This window comes from Myripristis murdjan, chromosome 12 (genome assembly GCF_902150065.1).
Source record: "Myripristis murdjan chromosome 12, fMyrMur1.1, whole genome shotgun sequence".
Taxonomy (NCBI): domain Eukaryota; kingdom Metazoa; phylum Chordata; class Actinopteri; order Holocentriformes; family Holocentridae; genus Myripristis; species Myripristis murdjan.
In genome coordinates this window covers 7915466-7935145 of record NC_043991.1, presented here as the reverse complement: position 1 = coordinate 7935145, position 19680 = coordinate 7915466, and the positions used below count along the sequence as shown (strand labels likewise).

Sequence of the window (19680 nt, the reverse complement as noted above, 5' to 3'; positions counted from 1 at the left end):
AAGATGAGCAAAATTTTACATTTTCCACGGCATTTTTATATCTATTTCTAAGGAAATTCACCTTTAATGCGCAGAAAATATGAGGATGTAGGGAGGCAGCGAATGTTGAAAGTCATGAACCTGTTTCCTACCTGTTCAATGATTTGCCGGATGGTGTTCAGTCTCACCACTCCAGACGATTTCTCAGTGCCGGCATCTTTGGGCTCCGTTTCTGAAAGATTAGATAAAGTTATGATTAGAAAAAACTATCCACGACAAGATAATATAGATGCCTTTACAGAAACATAATCGCAACTCTAAGAATAACACAGTGGATTGTGATTTGTGGTGCAAGTCTCTGTCATGTCAGTCCACAAATACACATCGCTACATACTGTGCATTAGAAAATGTTGCCGAGTAAAATCTGAGTTCAAACAGCTTTTCACTTTTCTGATCTGGCAGCGATGACAGTACTTACTGGCGATGACAAACTCGTTCGGCAGATCGTTGGCCAGTTTCTCATTGACGGCATCAGAAATGGGCCCGAATATCACCACGGGTCTTTTGAAACCAGCTGAAACACACCAGCCAACCGGACACACACATTCAATCACAGACGTTTAGGAAAACACAGCAGCAATACACCTCTTGTGAAACTGCATTATTTATTATTTATTATCTGGTGAATATCCAAAGCACCTCACAGGATGGAAACTGAAGCCCTGAGCCTGTTATTGGTACTAAATCCTTCCTCTACTCATTAAGCTATGCTGCTGAACAGTGACTCTAAACTTTTTTGCTGTCAAGGACCTCCAAACTGATGCAAATCAGCCTGTGGAAATGTATTTGATAAGATGTAATCTCAAAGATCTCCATCTGATGAGATTTAGTTATTCCATAACTGTCTACACTGCAGATTGGCAGATTAGCAGTGAAGAGTGTGAAACCTACAGAGCAGTCATTCTTACACATTCTCTCATTGGGCTAAATTCGAGACAATGAAAAAAAATAGTGAAATTAAAATTTTCCCAATTTTCCTGGGGTCCCTCAGGAACCCCATCAAGGACCCCTGCAGGTCCTGGGACCCAGGTTGAGAACCACTGCTGTAGAAGACCACAGTACTTTTTGTACTAGATGTCCTTTGGACTAATAATCATGGCTGTAGGCTCAGGCAATATCCATATACATAATCTAATATTTGTGGCATTTTTCGATATTTTCACCAAAGTCACCAGATCAAAGCAGAACAACTATACAATATACATCTTATGCTCAATTTTTCTGTCAGTAGGAGCAATTCTTAAACATCTAGTAAAAGGATTAATTATCTTATCGCAATCGTTGCACTTACATGCTTATCTGATTTAATATTGATTTGTGTTTCTGACTTATCTGTGTACTGTATGTTTAATTGAAAATTGTTAAATCCCTGCCTCTGCAGCTTGAACTGAAGCAAAAAGTTACAAAAACAACATGCGTAGGTAACTTTGATTAATGTGCAACTTGTGTACATAAAACATTTCATTTAGGAGACTTTTTTGAATTAAAAAAAATAGAGAATTCTTGGCTTGATGCCTGGTTGTTAGGTTGTAGCAGGGCTGGGGGGAGAGGAACATCAAATTTTGCATTTGTTTGACAGGCCAATATCACACTATTAAATTCTTAAGTCCACATGGCAGCACGGCAGCGGAGAGCGCCGGGTTTACCTTCACGTAGGACGACGCGCTCGTACGCAGGGAATCGCGTGGTGACCGGCGTGGCGCTCAGGTCCTCCCGGCTCTTGCGGAGATCTTTCTTCTTCGCCGCCCTTTGACCTCTCAGCCTCCAGAAGTCTCCTCTGTCGTTGCCTGATGCGGCTCGCTGGGCGTTCTGGACATTCGCCATTTGCTCGGCTCTGTGGAGCAAAGCAACATGGATATAATCCTCACTTATTCCCAATCCAATTTATTGTGAAAGTGTTTTTTTTTTTTTTTTAAGTTAAAAAATATATGACCTACATGATTCAAATATGCATAAAGGCTTATGCTTTTGGATTTAGAGGATTATTTACTTTTTTGCCTACTTATATCAAATCCCTGATAGGTATTTTTTGCTTGCACGAAGTTGGGTGATAAGGACAAAATCAAATATCACAATAAAATCAAATCAAATATCACAATATCTTTGACCAATATCTTTATCAATACTGCCACAGCACACAGTGTAGGGATGACTGCTTTCACATGATAACACACAAGAGATTTTGGATAAACAATCAATAGTAACATTAATAAGATAACTAAGCAGCTAGAGGAAAATAACAGAACACTCCTTTACTGTGATGCAGCCTTTAAAACCGGGAAAAGACCAAATCAACATTTTACAATATCCAAAGTGTCATTGTTGTCACATTAAAAATTGAATTTCAACTTGCGATTTTCATGTTTTTAACTTGAATTGAAGGATTACATGCTCCTGTTTGGACTGACAAGTTTCTCTGAGGCCTCCTAAAGCTTTTTTCAAACTTCACTGGATGAAACTTATATAAAAAAAAAATGCATGGTGGTCCACCAAAAACCAAGGATGATATTCTTTGTTCCTGAAAACTTGACATTCTGGAGTTTTTGGGGTTTTTTTTTTGAACGACAGGCGCAATATGTGTTCTTTTGCTTTCTCTTCAACTCAGCTTCTCTCTATTTCTCTTGCATAGTATATCATACACACTCCTCTGACACACACACACACACACACCTGCTCTTGTTAGGGATGATGCCCTTCTCCAGCAGCTGGTTGTCTTTGTCAGAGCGGACTGCCAACCAGTTGCCCAGCTTGCCGTCGTAAAGCGTGTCGGTCACTTTGAAGATCTGTCCTCTGGAGAAAGGGAGACTCTGCGGAGCCTCCTTCTCGTACTCAAAGTGGGTCCTGATGAAGAAAGAGTCTCCTCTTCCTGAGGCTAAAATATCCTTGTACACTGCATCAGGAAGCAAAGCAGAAAATGACACCCGTTATACTCGTCAGCGTCACCAGAACAGAGATGTTCCTGGATTAGATTACAGGCGTCTGCTCCAGGATCCCACTCTGAATCTGATTAGTGCACATTCTCCAAGAGCCGGTCTACAAAAAAAAAAAATAATAAATCTTCATCCTGTTCAATCCCACTCTCTCTGAAGTCATACATCAGGGATTAAACTGAAGCCATGTTTTGTCACTAAAATCTGGCCTGTTAACAATAACAATGACACGGTGCTTTACATGAGCAAATTAGATTAAAAACACCTCAGGACTAAAACAAAAAGACGACGACAGAAACAGAAACATTTATCTATGCAGACTTTACTGCAACATTAGTTTAGGTTAAAATTCTGACACAGTAAGAGTAAAATATGAAAAGCAATAATTGTGTTACTTTGCAAAATGATCTCCTGACCCCAGAATGAGAACCACTTTTGAACTTCAGAAATGTCTGAGGCTTCTGATGGCAGTTCCCCTAAGTGAGTTAAAAATTTTCAGGTAATGGCCATTTATAACTGTTTAGTGCTGCACTTTAGTGTAATGTTTAGTGTGCTTTACTTCTTGCTTAATTACTTATTTGTACTAAATTGCTTATACTTCTGTGGTTTTTATTGCCGTGTTTCTCTGTTTCTACTTTTTGTGCCTGATTTTGTGCAACTAGAATGCATTGTTATTCTTGGCCAGGACTCTCTCAGTCTCAAGAGACTAAAAAAATTTGTTTTGAATAAATAAAAAGACATCGCAAGGACACTCTGAGGAATATGCATGCACCTTAAGTCAGTTTCTGCCAGTGAACATGGGCTGAATACTGACTCAAATCATTATACCCTTTTTATCACACCTGTGATAAGGCGATGAATGATTTCTATGGAGATAACTCATTATATTAGGCTTTTATATGTTTTTTTTAACCTATTTTATTGGCTGTAGAGCGCTTTCTGCCTATTTCTTCAGTTTGTTTGCAAAGGCAGTTGAAGTCTGCATTAGTATTCGCAGCAGCATTATTCATGTCGTACCTTCAGGTTTGCTCTGAGCCAGGATGGTGACATCCTCTCCTTTGGGAATCTCCAGCAGGTACAGCACAGCGTCCTCTCGCACCATCCCTCTGAAGTCCATGTTGTTCACCTGAGACACACAGAACACCAAAACACACACACACAAACAACAAACAAACAAAAAAAAAAAACAATAATATTAAAACACAGTATATAATAACCTCTTGAACCTTTAAGTTTTACCTAAAGGTTCCGCTACACTGCAGATATTGACTGAACTCCCCCTTTAACTCTCCCTGATGGCCGGCGCTTGCATTTATTTTATTATGAGAAAGGGAAATTATTAATAAATAAAGTTACACATTAATTTGGATGTTAAAACAAACAGGACTGAACACTATAGAGCCTAGTGTAAGATAAAGGTACATATTAGAGTTTAAACGCAGATTAATAATACCTATTTCTTGTGTTTTCTTTCCCTCTGAAACAAATTTTACACGATGACTGTCTGGAAAAAAAAAAAAAAACGTCAGCATCTTCCTTCCAGATGATGCTGTGCTGCACCCGGTGCTCGAGTAGCAGGTGCACCTTCACGCTGATGCCGAGGCGACGTGCTTCTTCTGATGCAGCTCCTCCGCGGGGAAAACATCATCACTTGCAAAATTCAAGTCGCAGCTATGTGTTTATGTTACATCATATCCTTCTCTGTTAGTTTAATTTCCCCCTTTTCTTTTCAAACCATTTCTGTTTCCATATCCCGCTAATACTGCAAAACAACATATTAACAAGCTATTTAGTCTCCAAAACCAAGTGAAAAAATCTGCCAGCAGGGTGAGATAATCCCACTTGTTTCCAGCAGTTTGTTTGAATCAAGTGTCATTCTCTTATTGGGCTAATCTGCCTTATTCTTATTTTCATCATATTTAGTTAAATTCCTTAAACACGTGAGCATGGATTGGAAAAAAGTTTCCTTGTTTGAGGAAAAACAAGATGTAAAGACTGAATATGACAATAACAGACTTGTTAAGATGGAGACATTTGCAGTGTTTACTCCAATACTCAGTGATGCTTATGGGCATTAATAAGCTGTCTGGATCACTGGGACTTCCCTGTGTTTTGTTTTTGGATAGAAACTTTACCTTCATGATCTGATCGCCAACGCGGAGACCCTCCTGTTCAGCGGCGCTGTCCTCCTGAACGCCGGCGATGAAGATGCCGACATCGTTCCCTCCCGCCAGCCTCAGGCCCACGCTGTCGCCCTTCTGGAACTGCACCATCACTGTGTTGGGCCTGGACGACACCGGCAGCACAGTTTCATCAACCAAGGCAACCAAGACGGGAAGAAGAAAGGAGGAAGTTTTAGCTCTGCGAGTTCCAGAGAGCTTGAACGAACACGTGTGTGGTCAAGTCAGTAGGAAAAAAAAAAAACTATGAGTGATGAATATACAAACCCGTATATTTCCTGCTCCTCTATGCTTGGCTTCGCTGGCACTTTTGGTGGAGCGTGAACTTTGGGGGCCACAGCGACTGCAGGGACTGTAGAAATTAACATGAAAATTAACAACTGTGACTGCAATAAAGTCCATTATAATTACCATTAAGGTGTTTCTAAGAGTAAAACACCTAATATACCAACCTACCTGAATGGTCGGCTCATTTTAACTTACTCAGAATAAGAACATTGGCTAAATGTCTAAATTATAAATTATTTATACGTATATTATAATTATCATCACTGCTACTGTTGCTTACACTGAAAAATATATAAAAAATTGAAGGTGCACTCAGACTCAAGTGATAAAAAACCTGGAATAAGCATAATTTGATGGTTGACTCTGCATGGTTCTCATTGACTGATTGATGGATTAGGTGCTTAATTCACATTTTATGCCAGATGAGTTGAAAGGGTCCTCACTTCAATCTAGCCTTTGGCAATTGTGCATAGTGCACCTTTAATCTCAATAAGTGTTTTAATTGAATTTCCAGTCTTATATAACTAGCTATTTTTAAGACAAAAACATGTTTTTGTTTTGTCTCCATCCCCCCAAAAGTGGAGTTACATAATTTCATTTGTTGAACATGCGACTCAACTCAAGTCACATCATCTTTCAAACCTTTCAAAACAAGAAAAACTGCACAAGAAACAAAAGAAAAAACCCTCTGAAGAATGCAATCACTTATATTTTGACAGTAAATTTTGCCCCAATAGACACATAAGGGCAACACAATTTTAGGAATGAAACTCCCAAAGTAGAACAGCTGATTCAGTTACAGTATATAATATTGTTGCAGTGTGTGTATGTATGTGCAGTAGCAGACACGTGTTTACACAGGTTTACCTGGCGGTGTTTCTGGTCGGTGCTCCTCCCTCTCTGCCTGCGGAGGCGGCGAGTCTGCAGCCCGGTCTGCAGCTCGGTCTGCAGCTCGGTCTGGAGCTCTGAACGGTGTTGGCATGGCACCCATTTTTGCCAGCCTGTTGGGTGGGTCCTCCCTAGTAACACCACAGATTAAAAAAAAAAACATAATCAACAATTCAAACTTAAAAGTAGTCATGCATGCTGGGTGGATGCTCCTTAAGACAGCAGATTCCAAGATGAGAAACCTACATATCACTGAGAAATGATATTTGATTAAATGGAGCTTCATCACACTTCAGTAGGCATTATCCTGCATTATCCTGACTTTTTAAATTTGATTTTATTAAGTCAAAAAACACACTGTTCATTGATAAAATCACTGAGGATGTCAACGTCAAACTTATTTTTATTGTGAATTTCATAATCTGAAAACGGGGCTGTGTAGAAAAATACATGAGCATCAACATGAGTCATAATATAAGAGGATAGGATATAAGAATATATAAGAGTTTATATTAAAAAAATACCTGTATAGTCATTACCACAGATTTTGCATGGCAGTGAAGACTTTTCAGAGGGAGACAGGAGCCATGAACGCCTTTAAACAATTATTTTAAAAGTAACTTTGCCTGGCTCCTGAACGCAACACGGTACAGAGGAGTTAAGTGTTTAGGTGTGCCTGTCCCTCCCAAACGTTCATGTGCCATGAGCCAAGTCATGTGACAGCAGCTTGATTGACAGCTCACCTGGGCTTCTCTCTCAGCCTCTCGTTGGAGGAGTGTGAGGACAGATCGGAGTGGTGGCCTCGCCTGTCGTCCTGCGGCGAGTAGGAGCGGTACGACTCGATCTCAGAGATATCTGAAACAGACGATCACACACACACAGGTTACGACTCGGCGTCACCTCTCCACAAAACCGGTGTGTACAGCGTCATTTGACTCACAAAAGAATGATTATTTTCCCCTTGTTTTTTTTTTTTTTTTTTTTTGTGTGTGTTTTTCTCATTGCATAATACAGTTTTAACAGGATTCCACAGCCTGAAGGTCATGAAAACTCAACACATTAACTGGCCATTCAAAGTTTCTGCGTGTTGAATGTGATGGCAGTGATACACTCTGTAAGATTATGATTACAGGTAATCAGGGAACAAATTGGAGCAGATGCACTTCATGTGTGATTTAAAGCTGGCAGAGGTGAGCCGACAACCCCAAAACACTTGCTGACACGCAGTCGATCCCTATTGTTCTCAACGCCCTTTCTCTCTCTCTCTGACGGCAGAATCCAGACGGCTGGGAGGTGCGGACCATAAACATAATGAAATTCTGTTTTCATCCAATGGTCGGATTACGATGGTGGATTAGATCACCACCGCTGAAGGCCAGTGAGCATTCTCTCTCACACACACACACACACACACACACGCATGCACACAGACACACACAGTCCCTAAACCAGACAAAATGGGTCACAAGTCTCCCAGGCATGTGACGACGCCCCCCTGCAGAGGGCTCGGTCAGCAAACGGCGTAATGTTCTATTTGGACTGACGTCGGCCAATCACAGCCTACTATCTGGTCATGTGACATATATATATAAAAAAGTAAACATAAAAACGAGTGAGCAGTGAGAGAGTGGAGGAATAATTTTGCTCTGTGTTGCATAAAGCAATGCAAGAATTGCTTTTTATCTGAATATTAATGTAAGGTAATACTAATGTAGAGGCTATTTTTTATTATTATTTTTTTTTAAAGCAAAGTGCTAATTCCAGCTGTGTGAAATATTTGTATACATGACTTGCTTTGTGAAGGGTTGAGTACAGAAAAACTGAGGTGTCAGTAAAGTTTTTATTTTATGAAGGGAAAACAGGTTTAAGGGACAAATTGTACACATACAAAACAGAGAAGCAACAACAACATCAGTGCAAAAAAAAAAAAAAAAAAGAAAACATGTTTACAATTAACTTCTTTGGTGCACACAAGGTTCTCGTGCGGTGGGTTCACATACAGTAAGTTAACAGGCAGACTGTCCGTTAAATTGGGTAGGACCTGCTGGTTTTGAGTTTGGACACTCTCTCACCATCGAGCTCGGAGTCGCTGTCGGCCATCGGCGGGATTCGGATCAGCACCTGCCTCCTGTCCCTCTGCACCACCAGCTGGAGCCGCCCTCGCGACTTCTCGATCAGCTTCCCCGCATCACCGAGGGACAGGTTCTCTGTCACTGTGCCATTAATCTGAGAAAGATTAAGAGGAGGAAAGGGAGGGGGAGATAGACTTTCAGTGTTAGTGTGAAGGAAGCAATCGCAGTGGTTATATTTCCCAAATTGCTATTGCACAGAACAAAATGAAAAAAGCGATAATACATATTTGCATCACATTTTGCATTACAGAAAGCCTTTAGTGAAACACGACAGACACAATAACGTAACACTATGAAACAAAACAATATTCCTTTGACTGTACATAGTTAGGAGCTGCGAATGATGCTGCTATCAAGTCAATCAATTAATTAGACTTTATTTCTATAGCACTTTTCAAACAAATACATGTAATACAAAGTGTTTCACACAAAAAAATACAATAATAAAAATGGGAACTAAAGGTTTCTCACAGTCGGCCCAAGTCACCAATAAATTAACTGTTAATGCCTAATTTTAGCAATTTCAGTTATTGCAGCTTTCGATTTTTTTGTACGTGGAAAAGTGTGAGGGTGTAATTTATGACAAAAAGCTGATTCCAGATCTGCACTTCTCCGAGATACTGTGAGCGTATTTTCAGCCTACCTTCAGGATGATGTCGCCTTCCTGCAGGTTTCCGTCTCTGCTGGCAAGACCTGTGCTGGTCATCTCCTTGATGAAGAGCTGACTGCCCAGGCGAAGGCCGTACTCTGCAAATAAGACAAAAAAAAAAAAAAAATGAATCATCATTACAGCATCATCACAACACTATGCTGATGCAATTCTGTACGTCATCACATGTGGCCCTGACTAATGAGTTTTACTGAGGCGTAATCTCACTCTGACATTCTACAGTTATGTATATTTTGGAGAAGAAAAAAAACTTTCTAGAGAGCAAAGTGTCACACGTACAGTTTTCCATCTGTAAAAAGAAAATATCTTAAAATCAGAGGATCCAATCAGCAAAAGTATTAGCATTTTGTTAACTGAGGATTTTACCTACTAAAAAACTAAACCTCACCTTATTGCATTTAATTTATTTCTCATTGTTTGTGAAGCATTTTGTTTTGAAAAGTGCCGCAACAATTTAGTTTGTTAGACTGCTGAAGGACAGACAAGATGCTTATTTAGGTCTTTCCTTTTTTTTATATATATATTTTTATTGCAGGATTGCACAAAAAGTTGATTCATATTCCATTACAACATTACACATGTACAAAACATTTTACGTTTTTTTTTGTTTTTAGACACTAGTGCGGTCCCACAAAGTTTACGTATTTTGTGGTGAGAAACAACAGGGAAAAAAAAAAAAAAAAGGTAAATCAAAAATAAACAAAAGAAAGCGATAAAAGGAAACTGAAAAAGAAAAGAAAAAGCAAATATAGTAAAATAGGAAAAAAAAAAAAAATAGGTTTTTCCTAATGCAGTGACCTGTGAGAAGAGGTAGTTTTGTTGCTGGGTTTTGTTTCTCACCTTCATTGGGCCGGTGCTTCAGCAGCAGGACACTCAGCGGCTTCTCAAGGGGCTCCTGGTCCCGTGGAGGGCGGGCCAAAGGGATGGGCATGGCGGCGGGTGACGGCGAGCGGTCTAGACGGTCTCTGCTCCCGCTGCGCCTCAGTGGCTCTTCATACTTCCTGTGGTCCCGGTCGCTGGGGATGCGTTCGCGGCCCCGGTCGAAGCTGTGGTCGCTCCCGTGGCCGCGGCCCGGGCTGTGGCCGCCCCCTCTGTAGCGCAGGTCGGGGCTGTTGGTGCGGTCCAGCGTGCGGTCGCTGCGGTAGCGCAGGTCCGGGCTGTGGTCCCGGTCGAGGGCTCGCTCGCTGCGGTAGCGCCGATCTGGGCTGGGGTCTCGGTGTAACGCCCGCTCGCTGCGGTACCTTCTGTCCGGGCTGTAGTCGCGGTCCAGCATGTGGTCGCTCCTGAAGCGGCGATCCGGGCTGCGCTCTCGGTCCAAAGTCCGACCTTTGCTGCCGTCTCTCCTGTACTGCCTGTCTGGGCTGAGGTCTCGCTCCATACTCCTGCCGCGCTCCCCCCGGTCGTAGTCTCTGTCGTAGTCGCGCTCGCGTGTTTGGTAGCCGGAGTCCACGTAGCCTCCTCGCTCCCTCTCCAGGCTGTGGTCCCGCCCTCCTCCGCTCCGGCCGCTGTACACGCTGCGGCGGTCCTGGTCGTAGTTGTAGTCGTCGTTGAAGTCGTTGTTGAAGACTCGGTCATCTGGTGACGGGGGGCGGTTCAGCAGGTTGACTGGAACCTTCCTGGGTCTCTTGACTGTCTGTTGAACAATGAGCAACACGTTTCAGTAAAATCATGAAGGCCAAATGATCAGAGGTTACATTTAAGGGTGATGCAGACTAAATGAGTGATATCAATATCATCACTTGTGTGTCTGAGTAATTATCTCTACCCTATGCCTGTAGGAAACTGGTATTGTCTAAAATGAGAAGACAGACCCTGGCAATCCATAGTTGGTGTTGTCTTTTTTTTTTTTTTTTTTTTTTTTTTTTAAATTCTTGTTACATTAAGGATATGTTGCCCAACAGGCCAGTTTCCCATAAAGTGTAGTATTTAAAAGGAACACTTCACGTGAAAATCATATATTCTGTATCACTGACTCACTCCAAGTTGTGTTGAATGTTTGACAAAACTTTTTTTTTTTTAAACACCATGACTTCCAGGGAATACAGGTTCCAAATCTGTAGCTATCTTTATAACAACGTCCCCCATTATGAGCGTCTGTTCTGTTCGTGCATGAAGTACTTTCCAGAAGTGGTTTATGTGTGTTTTAGCAAAAGTGCATTTGTTTTGGATGTATTGAACATAAAAATGAAGAGTCAAGTCACTTGGATTATGTTGCACAGCGAGTGTGAGAATTTGAAATGCAAGTTTCTGTATCCTTTTTGCTGTTGTTTTCTTAATTTTTTGGACATTTTAGCCAACTTTGGGTACAAATACATACAAAACATATATTTATTTAAGTGTGACGTATTCCTTTAACCAACATAACTTGCCATATATCTTCTTTATTTACTAAGTAACAAAATAGCAAAACAAACCAAATTCTTTACTTACAATTTTTGCCACTTTGCCACACTTCCTGAGGGTTTGGACGGCAAAGGAGTGCACCACTCCCTCCATGGAGATCGCATTCACCTGCACCACCCGGTCATTCTCACTAAACACAACCACAAGACAGTGTTAACTAAACACTGTAACAACCAGACAACAGACTTATCTATTATTTCAACTCTCATCAGGGATTCTCCAGCCTGGATCCAGCCCCCATGAAAAGTCACGTTCACATTTTTGGATTGCGTTAGAGCCTCCTGAGGTCTGGAACCGCGCTCATCCCTGGAGGGCAGATCTGACCAGAATCTGTGTGAGATGTATGATCGCCGGCCGACAAACTCTCTGATGATGTCTTCACTTCAGACAAGTAAACAAACATGGCAGCGGCCGTGAAGAGTTGTGATGTTACCGACAACAAGCGAGACTTAGCGATTATTTCTGTTCTCGAGAAACATTAGGGCATCGATTAAAAGATAAACAATTAGCCTGATTCTTAGTACTCTGAGTGTAAAGTTTAATTCCCAAAAAACCTAAAAAAAAAATTGGTTGGATATGCCTATTTTATATTTCAAAAAAAGTCCAATGACTCTGTCTCATTTGGACACCGGCTAACAAAGAACTTACCTATAAAAGGACCTTGTTTGGGGAGCAGAGAAATTAAGCTTTTTGAGAAAGGCAGCCTTTCTAAGCAAAGCCATGTGACTGTAGTTAATATTACACCTTGCCAACAGTCAGTATAATCAAAATGCATTAGAAGACACACCTAAAAATATGCTGGCTGGCTTTATGTAGTGTGAAAATGACACAAAAGAATATGCCATGTTTTTATATGTTCAGTGGACACAGCACAGCCTGTTAGTTATAGTGATTAATTTAAGTTAACTAATTTAAGCAACATTCCTTCTAGAAATAATTCATCATAATGAAATGATTACCTTTTGACATTTTTCAAACAATGGGATTAAAATAGATTTTTGATGATCTCATGTTTGCTTTGGGAAACTTCTCATTCGTCTTTGCTGATCTTTACAAAGTGCTATGGTAATTCCTACAATGTTTAAAGATCCTTCAAAATCCATATGTATGCAACCTGAATAAGACAGTACAGCTTCGGAAAAAAAGAGGAAAATTGTAACCACAAAAAATGGGTGAAAAATGGCACCAACAACCCAGGTCCAGGCACTCAAGTGAATGGAAAAAGTTAAAAGACTTATTTTTGAAGACTGCATTTTTGTTCATTGGTTTGTGCCCATTTTTTTAGTGTCGATTATGTGTCAAGACACCCCGTGCCATACAGTTATGCCAATACATGTTGGTGCATCTTTAACCATGTGGCTTTCCAAATGAAGAGAGCCACATGGTCACTTTGGTGATCACAGTTTTCCACCTTTTTCTTTAGTAGTCTCCCTCTTCAGTCGTGCACCAAGAGCCCCAGCGGTTGCGTGGACACCAGGGTCTCAGACAGTCCAACATTAAAAACTCTGATTTCCTGCCTAAAAATGAAGCTTCCTTGGGTTTGAAACAGGGCCAATGTGTTATGACAGACCAGCAGTCTTGAGGTTTTGATTAACAACCCCAATCTGTTAAATGTTGACAGATTTATATAAAAAAAAAAGACGATACGCACAACAACAAGCCGTCGGCGGGCCCTCCTTGCAGAACATCAGACACCACAATGGAGGTCTCCCCACTTTCCTCATTTGGGTTGTCCCGTCCTCCTGAAACTGCGATGCCAAAGCCCATCTTTGAATCCTACGGGGGAAAAAAAGGAAAATGTACACAATGTCCAGTTTTCTGTCTGTCATGTGTCTGGCATCGCCCCGTCGCGACATGTGTGTGAGGTCCTAAAATCCTTGCGCAGCGTGTGTCAATATGGTCTGTATTACAGGGCCTGTATGATTATTATAAATGGTGATTAAACAGAGTCTGTCTCTAATTAGAGCGATGCATATTGGGGCCAAGTCTGAGCGTGCAGCAGTTGATGTATGCGGGAAAGCTTTTGGAGTTCAGCGCCAACGCGTAGATCCTCTGACACTTCATTGCGTGTATCACTGTGCGATTAACTTTATGCTGCTAATCCTGGCTTGACAACCATCTCAAGTGTGTCTGTGTTCATGTGTCTGTGTATGACAGCGTATACTACAATGCTTGTTCCATGTTTTTTTCTTTTTTTCCCCCCCATGATTCAACATTTAAAGAACTGGAACAATTTTAAGGACCCTTGCCTCTTGTAAATATGTTTAGGCTCTAAATTATTATACCTGCCACTGCTCCACTTTCCCCAGATGAGATTAGACTAGAGATTTGATGACTCTCTTTATCCCCCTCCCTCCCTCTCTTCCATCTGTACTACAAAAAAAATAAATAAATAAATAAAATACCACTTCTACCAGATGGCCATACAGAAAGAGGGAGGGAGACAGTGGTGTCAGAGAGAAAGAAACACAACGAAGAGACATCAGAACAGCAGATACACACTGGAAAAATGTCTCTAATGTGGACCAGTGGACAGTCTTTTTCTCTCTGTGAAATATATTTACATTAAATATAAAATTAAGTTTAAAAAGAAAATGAGAAATGGAAAAAAGAGCTAGAAAGATATTTATATTCATGCTGATTTTTCACCATCAAGTGTAAAGATCAAGTGAAGGTTTGCAAGTTAATCGTTGAAATTACTGGGAAGGTGAAATCCCGTTGTCTCCAAAATGTCAACTTTATGGAAAACAGTTCAAGCCTCTGATGTTTGATGTTGTTACTGTCCGGCTGGCTCTCAAAGGGGTTCACAAGCTCAAGATGTCAGAGAATTTCCTCAATGCAAAGAGGAAAAATGAAATGCAACAAGTGAAAACATGAAAACTGCCACGTTGGAGTTGCAGGATTTTCACACAGCGGCACTACAAAGTCACAAGCCAAAGTCAAGTGCCATAAATTGTTGGACATGGTATTGTGAATTAGGTTTAAGTGTGGTGTAGTACAGATGAATCCACCCACCTGACAGCCACACCAACAGACGCGCCCTCACCCCCTCCATTTTTCTCCTACATCCAAGATTTTTTGTTTCCGCATGTACACATTGTTCTAGATTAGGACCAGGATCATTACATCAGGTCCTGTGTTTTTGTACAGTCAAGACTCTCTGCTTTGAGCTGCACAAAACTCATGCACGTCTTGAGCTGTTGAGCTGAATTAATACGTTTATGCAGCATGTATGAGACAGGGCTCCTTGTCAGTCCTGTCATGGAGGTAATCCTAATATTTTCCAGAAAAAAATGTAAATTTTCTTGCTCCTATTTCGAGTTTAGACTGCAGTGGTGAGGATGATTGTTATAGAAAATTATCCAGAGGCTGGTGGTTCGAAAAGCAGGACAAAACTATATTGTACTCTGCTGTGTTGTGTTGTATATGTTTTGTTGAAACGCTTTTTAACAGTTACAAAAGTTATTGTTCCTGAATGTCTGCACTCTGCAATATACTGCCTGCAATCATAAAAGAAATCTGTTCAGCTCTGGTTTAATATGAAGCCTTATTTTAAACTGTCTTTATGTTACACTAGAAGATGATCTCTCATCTCAGACTGGCTGTGTGAGACCTGACAGTGTCTGCACAACAAGTGAAGATCCATTATTTTACATAACACTACAAAAGACTTAAATTAACTTAGTCTATGTCATTTATGCAAGGAAGAACACCTCTAGACCAAAGAGCTGCCAGGTGAAATGTTTTCTGCCACCTGGATTTTAAGGGCATTTATCAGGTGAAACTCCATGGTAGTTGTGAAAGGAGAGGAAAACATTATGCATGCGCTTTTCCGGACTGTCTTTTTCACTTAGTAAGGCAGGTTGGAAACGCTACGGGGAGAGCAGGGCACACAGGCAGGCTGGCAGAGTAAAACGCATTTTGGTTTGACAAAAAGGGAGACGAGGGAGAAGTAGATGGATGAGGTGTAAAGCGAGGTCATGACAGGCGACAGCTGGTTGTGGCGGGGGTAAAAAGTTGAGGTCAGAGGTATCAGGGGACCTTTTAGCACTAAAGCTGCTTATCACTTTCACTTCTGGCTCAGCTGAAACACGGCACGAGACAATGAGCTCATCATGATGATTATTTAAGAGCAGCTGGAAACGGCGCTCACGCAGCAATAAATATTTTTTAAGATGTGCAATTGAATAATGTGCCTCTCTTGACTTGTGGCATGCAGCTTTTCTCTGCTGCACGTGATGCATCTGAACTGAAACGAGCTGTGCTGAAGCATGGGTGTGCTTCGTAACGCGACGTCGTTCTGAGCTGCCAAACTGGCCAAAGTAGCAGTTAAAGATGAGTCAAGAAGAAAAAGGAGGCATCTGAGCACTTATTGGGTGTGTGGCATCCTGTGTTTTTTTTTTTTTTTAAAAAAGGATACCAGTTTAAAGAGCAGTACTCTTTCAAAGGCACTCAGAGGATTAAAATGCCTTTGCTGCACAGTGGGCATTGTTACATTAAAAACATAAAACCAGCCTGCAGGGATCTGCGCATTGTGACTAAAGAGCCTTCATCAGGGGGGTAGTGAAACATATTCCTTTTTTTTTTTTTTTTTTAATTTAGTTTATCAAAAGCTCTTGAGAAATGGTCTAAAAAGACAATTAATTCTAACACTGAAACTGATAAAACGCTGAAAAATGTTCTACCTTTCAGCCTGGCTCTTATACCTTCCTGCATCACCTCTCTATCAGGGGACACGGGAATATATATGTGACATCTATACTTTGCCAGTGGCTGCTTGTAATGTGGTGATCTAATAACTTTAATGCACTCACTGTGAGTCACTCTGGATAACAGCGCTGCCCTTATACTTAAAATGTAAATGATGTAAATGTAATGACATCAAGAGCTTTTCAGCCCCGGGACGGCTGGACTCACCCTCTGCAGGGTTACTGTGTATTGTTCCCACACTGTCTCCTCCATGACTGGGTTCTGTCGAGAGAGAAAGACAGAAAGAGAGAGAGAGAGAGAGAGAAGATTATCATCATTGGTTACATTTCACTGAACAGATTAATAATGTACTAAGTGATGTAACAATAGTTACATCACTTAATACAAAGCTTGTTCATTATACTGTCTTTATACAACCCAACTTAAGCATTCAGTGGACTGACAATATGCCTTTGGTTCAGAACAAGCTGTCCGATTAACAAATAGTACTAAGCAAACTTGCAAGCATGCACCATTCACAACAGCAAAAATAAAACTTGCTCTGACTGAATGCTGCAAGAAATCATCCCACCAACACAAAAAATAAACATTCAAGCAAACCTATTAAACTGTTAGAGCAGTTACAAACACAAACAACTAAAAAATGGAAACCTAAAGTCTAAATTAACTTTTCTCTAGAGAACCGTATCATCCAAATGGAGAGTTAATTGTCAAGATTTTAAATTAAAAAAAAAAAAAAAACCTGAATACATCAACGCTATAGAGCTACCAGTCAGTAAAAATGTCACAGTTTTTGTCAACAGCGTACTTACGTTATCTTCTACCCTTAAAAAAAATACCATTTGCTTTGATTCCATCCTATTAATCAATCTGCAAGAGCTGGTGCCACTTCTTTCCAAAAGGTGGATACCTCATTATAGAGCAACTCTCTTCAACTTGACTCATTACAGAAACACTTGGCCCCCGCTGCCTGGCTGAACCTGCACCTGGCCAAAGATCTCAGGTCAAATGTGAGCTGATGTGGTGGAATCACACTCACGAGTCCCTGAAGGATGCGTATGGTCTTGACCGCGTGGGCCCATTTCCTGTGCAGGCTGAGTACGGTCTTCATGCCTGGCGTTCTCTGTCTTTTCCAATTTGTGTCTCTCCCTCTTCACCGCCAGTGGTGCTCCGCTAAACTGAGATGCGCCACAGTCTCCTCCATGGCCACGGCGGCAGAACCACAACCAACTCTCCCCTGCATCTGTCTGTCTGCCTGCCTGCCTGCCTGCCTGCCTGCCTTTGACGTAAGAGGGATTCTGCTGGCCTACATTCAGCGCAAATCCCACCGTCTGCAGACAGTGTAAACATACAGACACGCTAACTCCTGCACAGGCGCGCGCACACGTTGATTAAATACCCAAGTGTTCATGCAGCAACATCCGCAAACACAGTCACAAAGGGCACAAAGCGCTGTGTTGCATTTACTTGTTTATCCTTGCACACTACAATTTAAATGACACACTTCCCAAATTTTGGAGATTATTTACAAATCTGCACAAACAGACACACAGCCACTGCCAGCTGTGCATAAACAGCAACTCGGAGCGAGAGTGGGATTGTGTCAGCGCACCGGTTGGGATTTTAAGTTCAACATTTTTTTTGGGAGGTGAACTATCTGTGCTGCTGACATCTCGGGCCCGGGCTTAGTGAAACAGGGGCATGACAGCAAACCCATCATAACCCACTTTTTTGATCTTCTGCGCTGGCCTGTGAAGGAAACCAGATGACCAGCAGTTGTGCAGGCTGTGTAGATTAAAAAAATGCACAAAGGGAATGTACAAAGTCTGGTGAGGATGAGATTTGTGATGTGGCTGGCACTGAGTTTAAACTTTCTTAAAAAAGCAGAAAAAAACACAGATGTCAAGAAATTTTCTTTTAATTTAATTTTATCTTAAAGCCAAGGGAGTTATCTGTCTTTCAATGTACTGCTGTGTGTTTGAAAAAATGCTAATATTTGAGACAGTTAAATTATTTGCAGTTGTTTTTCCATATAAACAGGATCTTAAGAATGCATACAAGATTTAACTTGCCTGTTAAGATGAATATTTCTTTTCTGCACTGTACGCTTTATCCATCTCTCAAAAAACACTACCATGCATTCCTTGTGCCAAGAGCTGCTTCCTAAACAAAATCTTCCATGGAGTAATGCCCTTGCTGTGTCTGGGGCATACAGCTAATACAAGAGATTATAATTTATAGCCAGAGATTATAATTTATAGCCATGGGATAAGCAGCTTGCATAATTACAGTGCAGTGCTGCAGGGCTGATGGGACTAGGGATGGAAATCAAAAAGCAATATCAAGTGCCGTAGCAGTTTTTGCTGCAAATAGATCCCCGCCTGTGAACAACTTGACTTAGGATTAAGAAGTGAGGATATTAAAACGCTGCGTAACAAGATTTGTTTGAAAAAAAAAAAAAAAAATCCTTCTGTTTTATCAAGTAAATCCCAATGTGGGGCTGCAAAAGAGAACAGTGCCCCATCTCTTCTAATAGATGCTCCATGTAATTCTCCCCATTCTCCAAATTAAATTCTAGTAAAGGGTGCAGACACTTCTCTGCCCAGAGAAAGTGACAAATAAAATCTTAAAAGTGACATGCAAATGTCTGACCTCACGTCCAGAGAAAACTGGTCTCACCAGCGTTTGGTATTTTGCCTCTCTCATCTTTTAGGTATAAGACAATGAGAGGCCTGCTGAGCTGGTAAACATGAATGTGCTGTGTGCAGTTTCTGACGTCACATTAAGTGACTTCTGTGCACTGAAGAAGTTCAAATTTGTTCCAGCAGCTGCCTCTTGCTGTCATTTGAAGCCACCGCTGTTGCAAAGTTTCCTGGCGCAGCTTAAAAAAATTGAGCCATCGCATATCCTGTGATCCAAAAATAAACCGGAAATGTAGCGCAGTGAAAGATTTGAGGTAGCTCTGATGCGCAGATCAGATTGGGATTTCTCAAAGCACTCAGACATACAGAAACAAATCCATACAAGTCAAAAAACACTGAGAAAAAGGTAACCCACTGCAGAATCAGCATCACCTGGTACACTTCTCAGCTTTTACAAAACAGAAAATTCATTGAAGACTGGTTTCTTAAAAAGGGATCACAGATGGCAGGACTTCAGCGCTGATTCAGTTATTCCCCTGCTGATGGTCCTGTGTGTCTCACTGGGTGGGGCGTGAAAACCAAAAAGCCAGGGTTGGGTGCACGCATACAGAAAAAAGCACACCCATGGTGCCCACACGAAAAGGCAGTACAAAAAAAAAAATCTGTTCCCAATGCACCAGAAATAGAAAACTGGGACACTGTGTAATGCAAAAAACCGCCAATAAATTTATTTGCTATCATTAGTGCTACAAATTATAAGAACTTCAAAGCAAACTAGAAAACACTCAGAGTGCTTA

General features: G+C 41.1%; 1 protein-coding gene across 3 annotated transcripts in view; it reads right to left on the bottom strand.

The window, feature by feature from the left end:
• The window catches only part of tjp2a (tight junction protein 2a (zona occludens 2)), a 51452-nt gene that overhangs the window by 14098 nt on the left and 17674 nt on the right, over nt 1-19680 (bottom strand). For 2 of the 3 annotated variants that reach the window (XM_030066171.1, XM_030066170.1), the window contains 15 exons: nt 16449-16502; nt 13183-13307; nt 11559-11661; nt 9969-10761; nt 9102-9205; nt 8399-8552; nt 7070-7181; nt 6306-6457; nt 5418-5502; nt 5106-5256; nt 3988-4096; nt 2711-2930; nt 1687-1874; nt 459-554; nt 132-211 (listed from right to left, as the gene is read on the bottom strand). In XM_030066171.1, the coding sequence (XP_029922031.1) occupies nt 132-211; nt 459-554; nt 1687-1874; nt 2711-2930; nt 3988-4096; nt 5106-5256; nt 5418-5502; nt 6306-6457; nt 7070-7181; nt 8399-8552; nt 9102-9205; nt 9969-10761; nt 11559-11661; nt 13183-13307; nt 16449-16502 (2526 nt within the window). Of the gene's footprint in view, nt 1-131; nt 212-458; nt 555-1686; nt 1875-2710; nt 2931-3987; nt 4097-5105; nt 5257-5417; nt 5503-6305; nt 6458-7069; nt 7182-8398; nt 8553-9101; nt 9206-9968; nt 10762-11558; nt 11662-13182; nt 13308-16448; nt 16503-17280; nt 17480-19680 lie in introns of those variants that run through there. The other variant, XM_030066169.1, reaches the window with a different exon arrangement.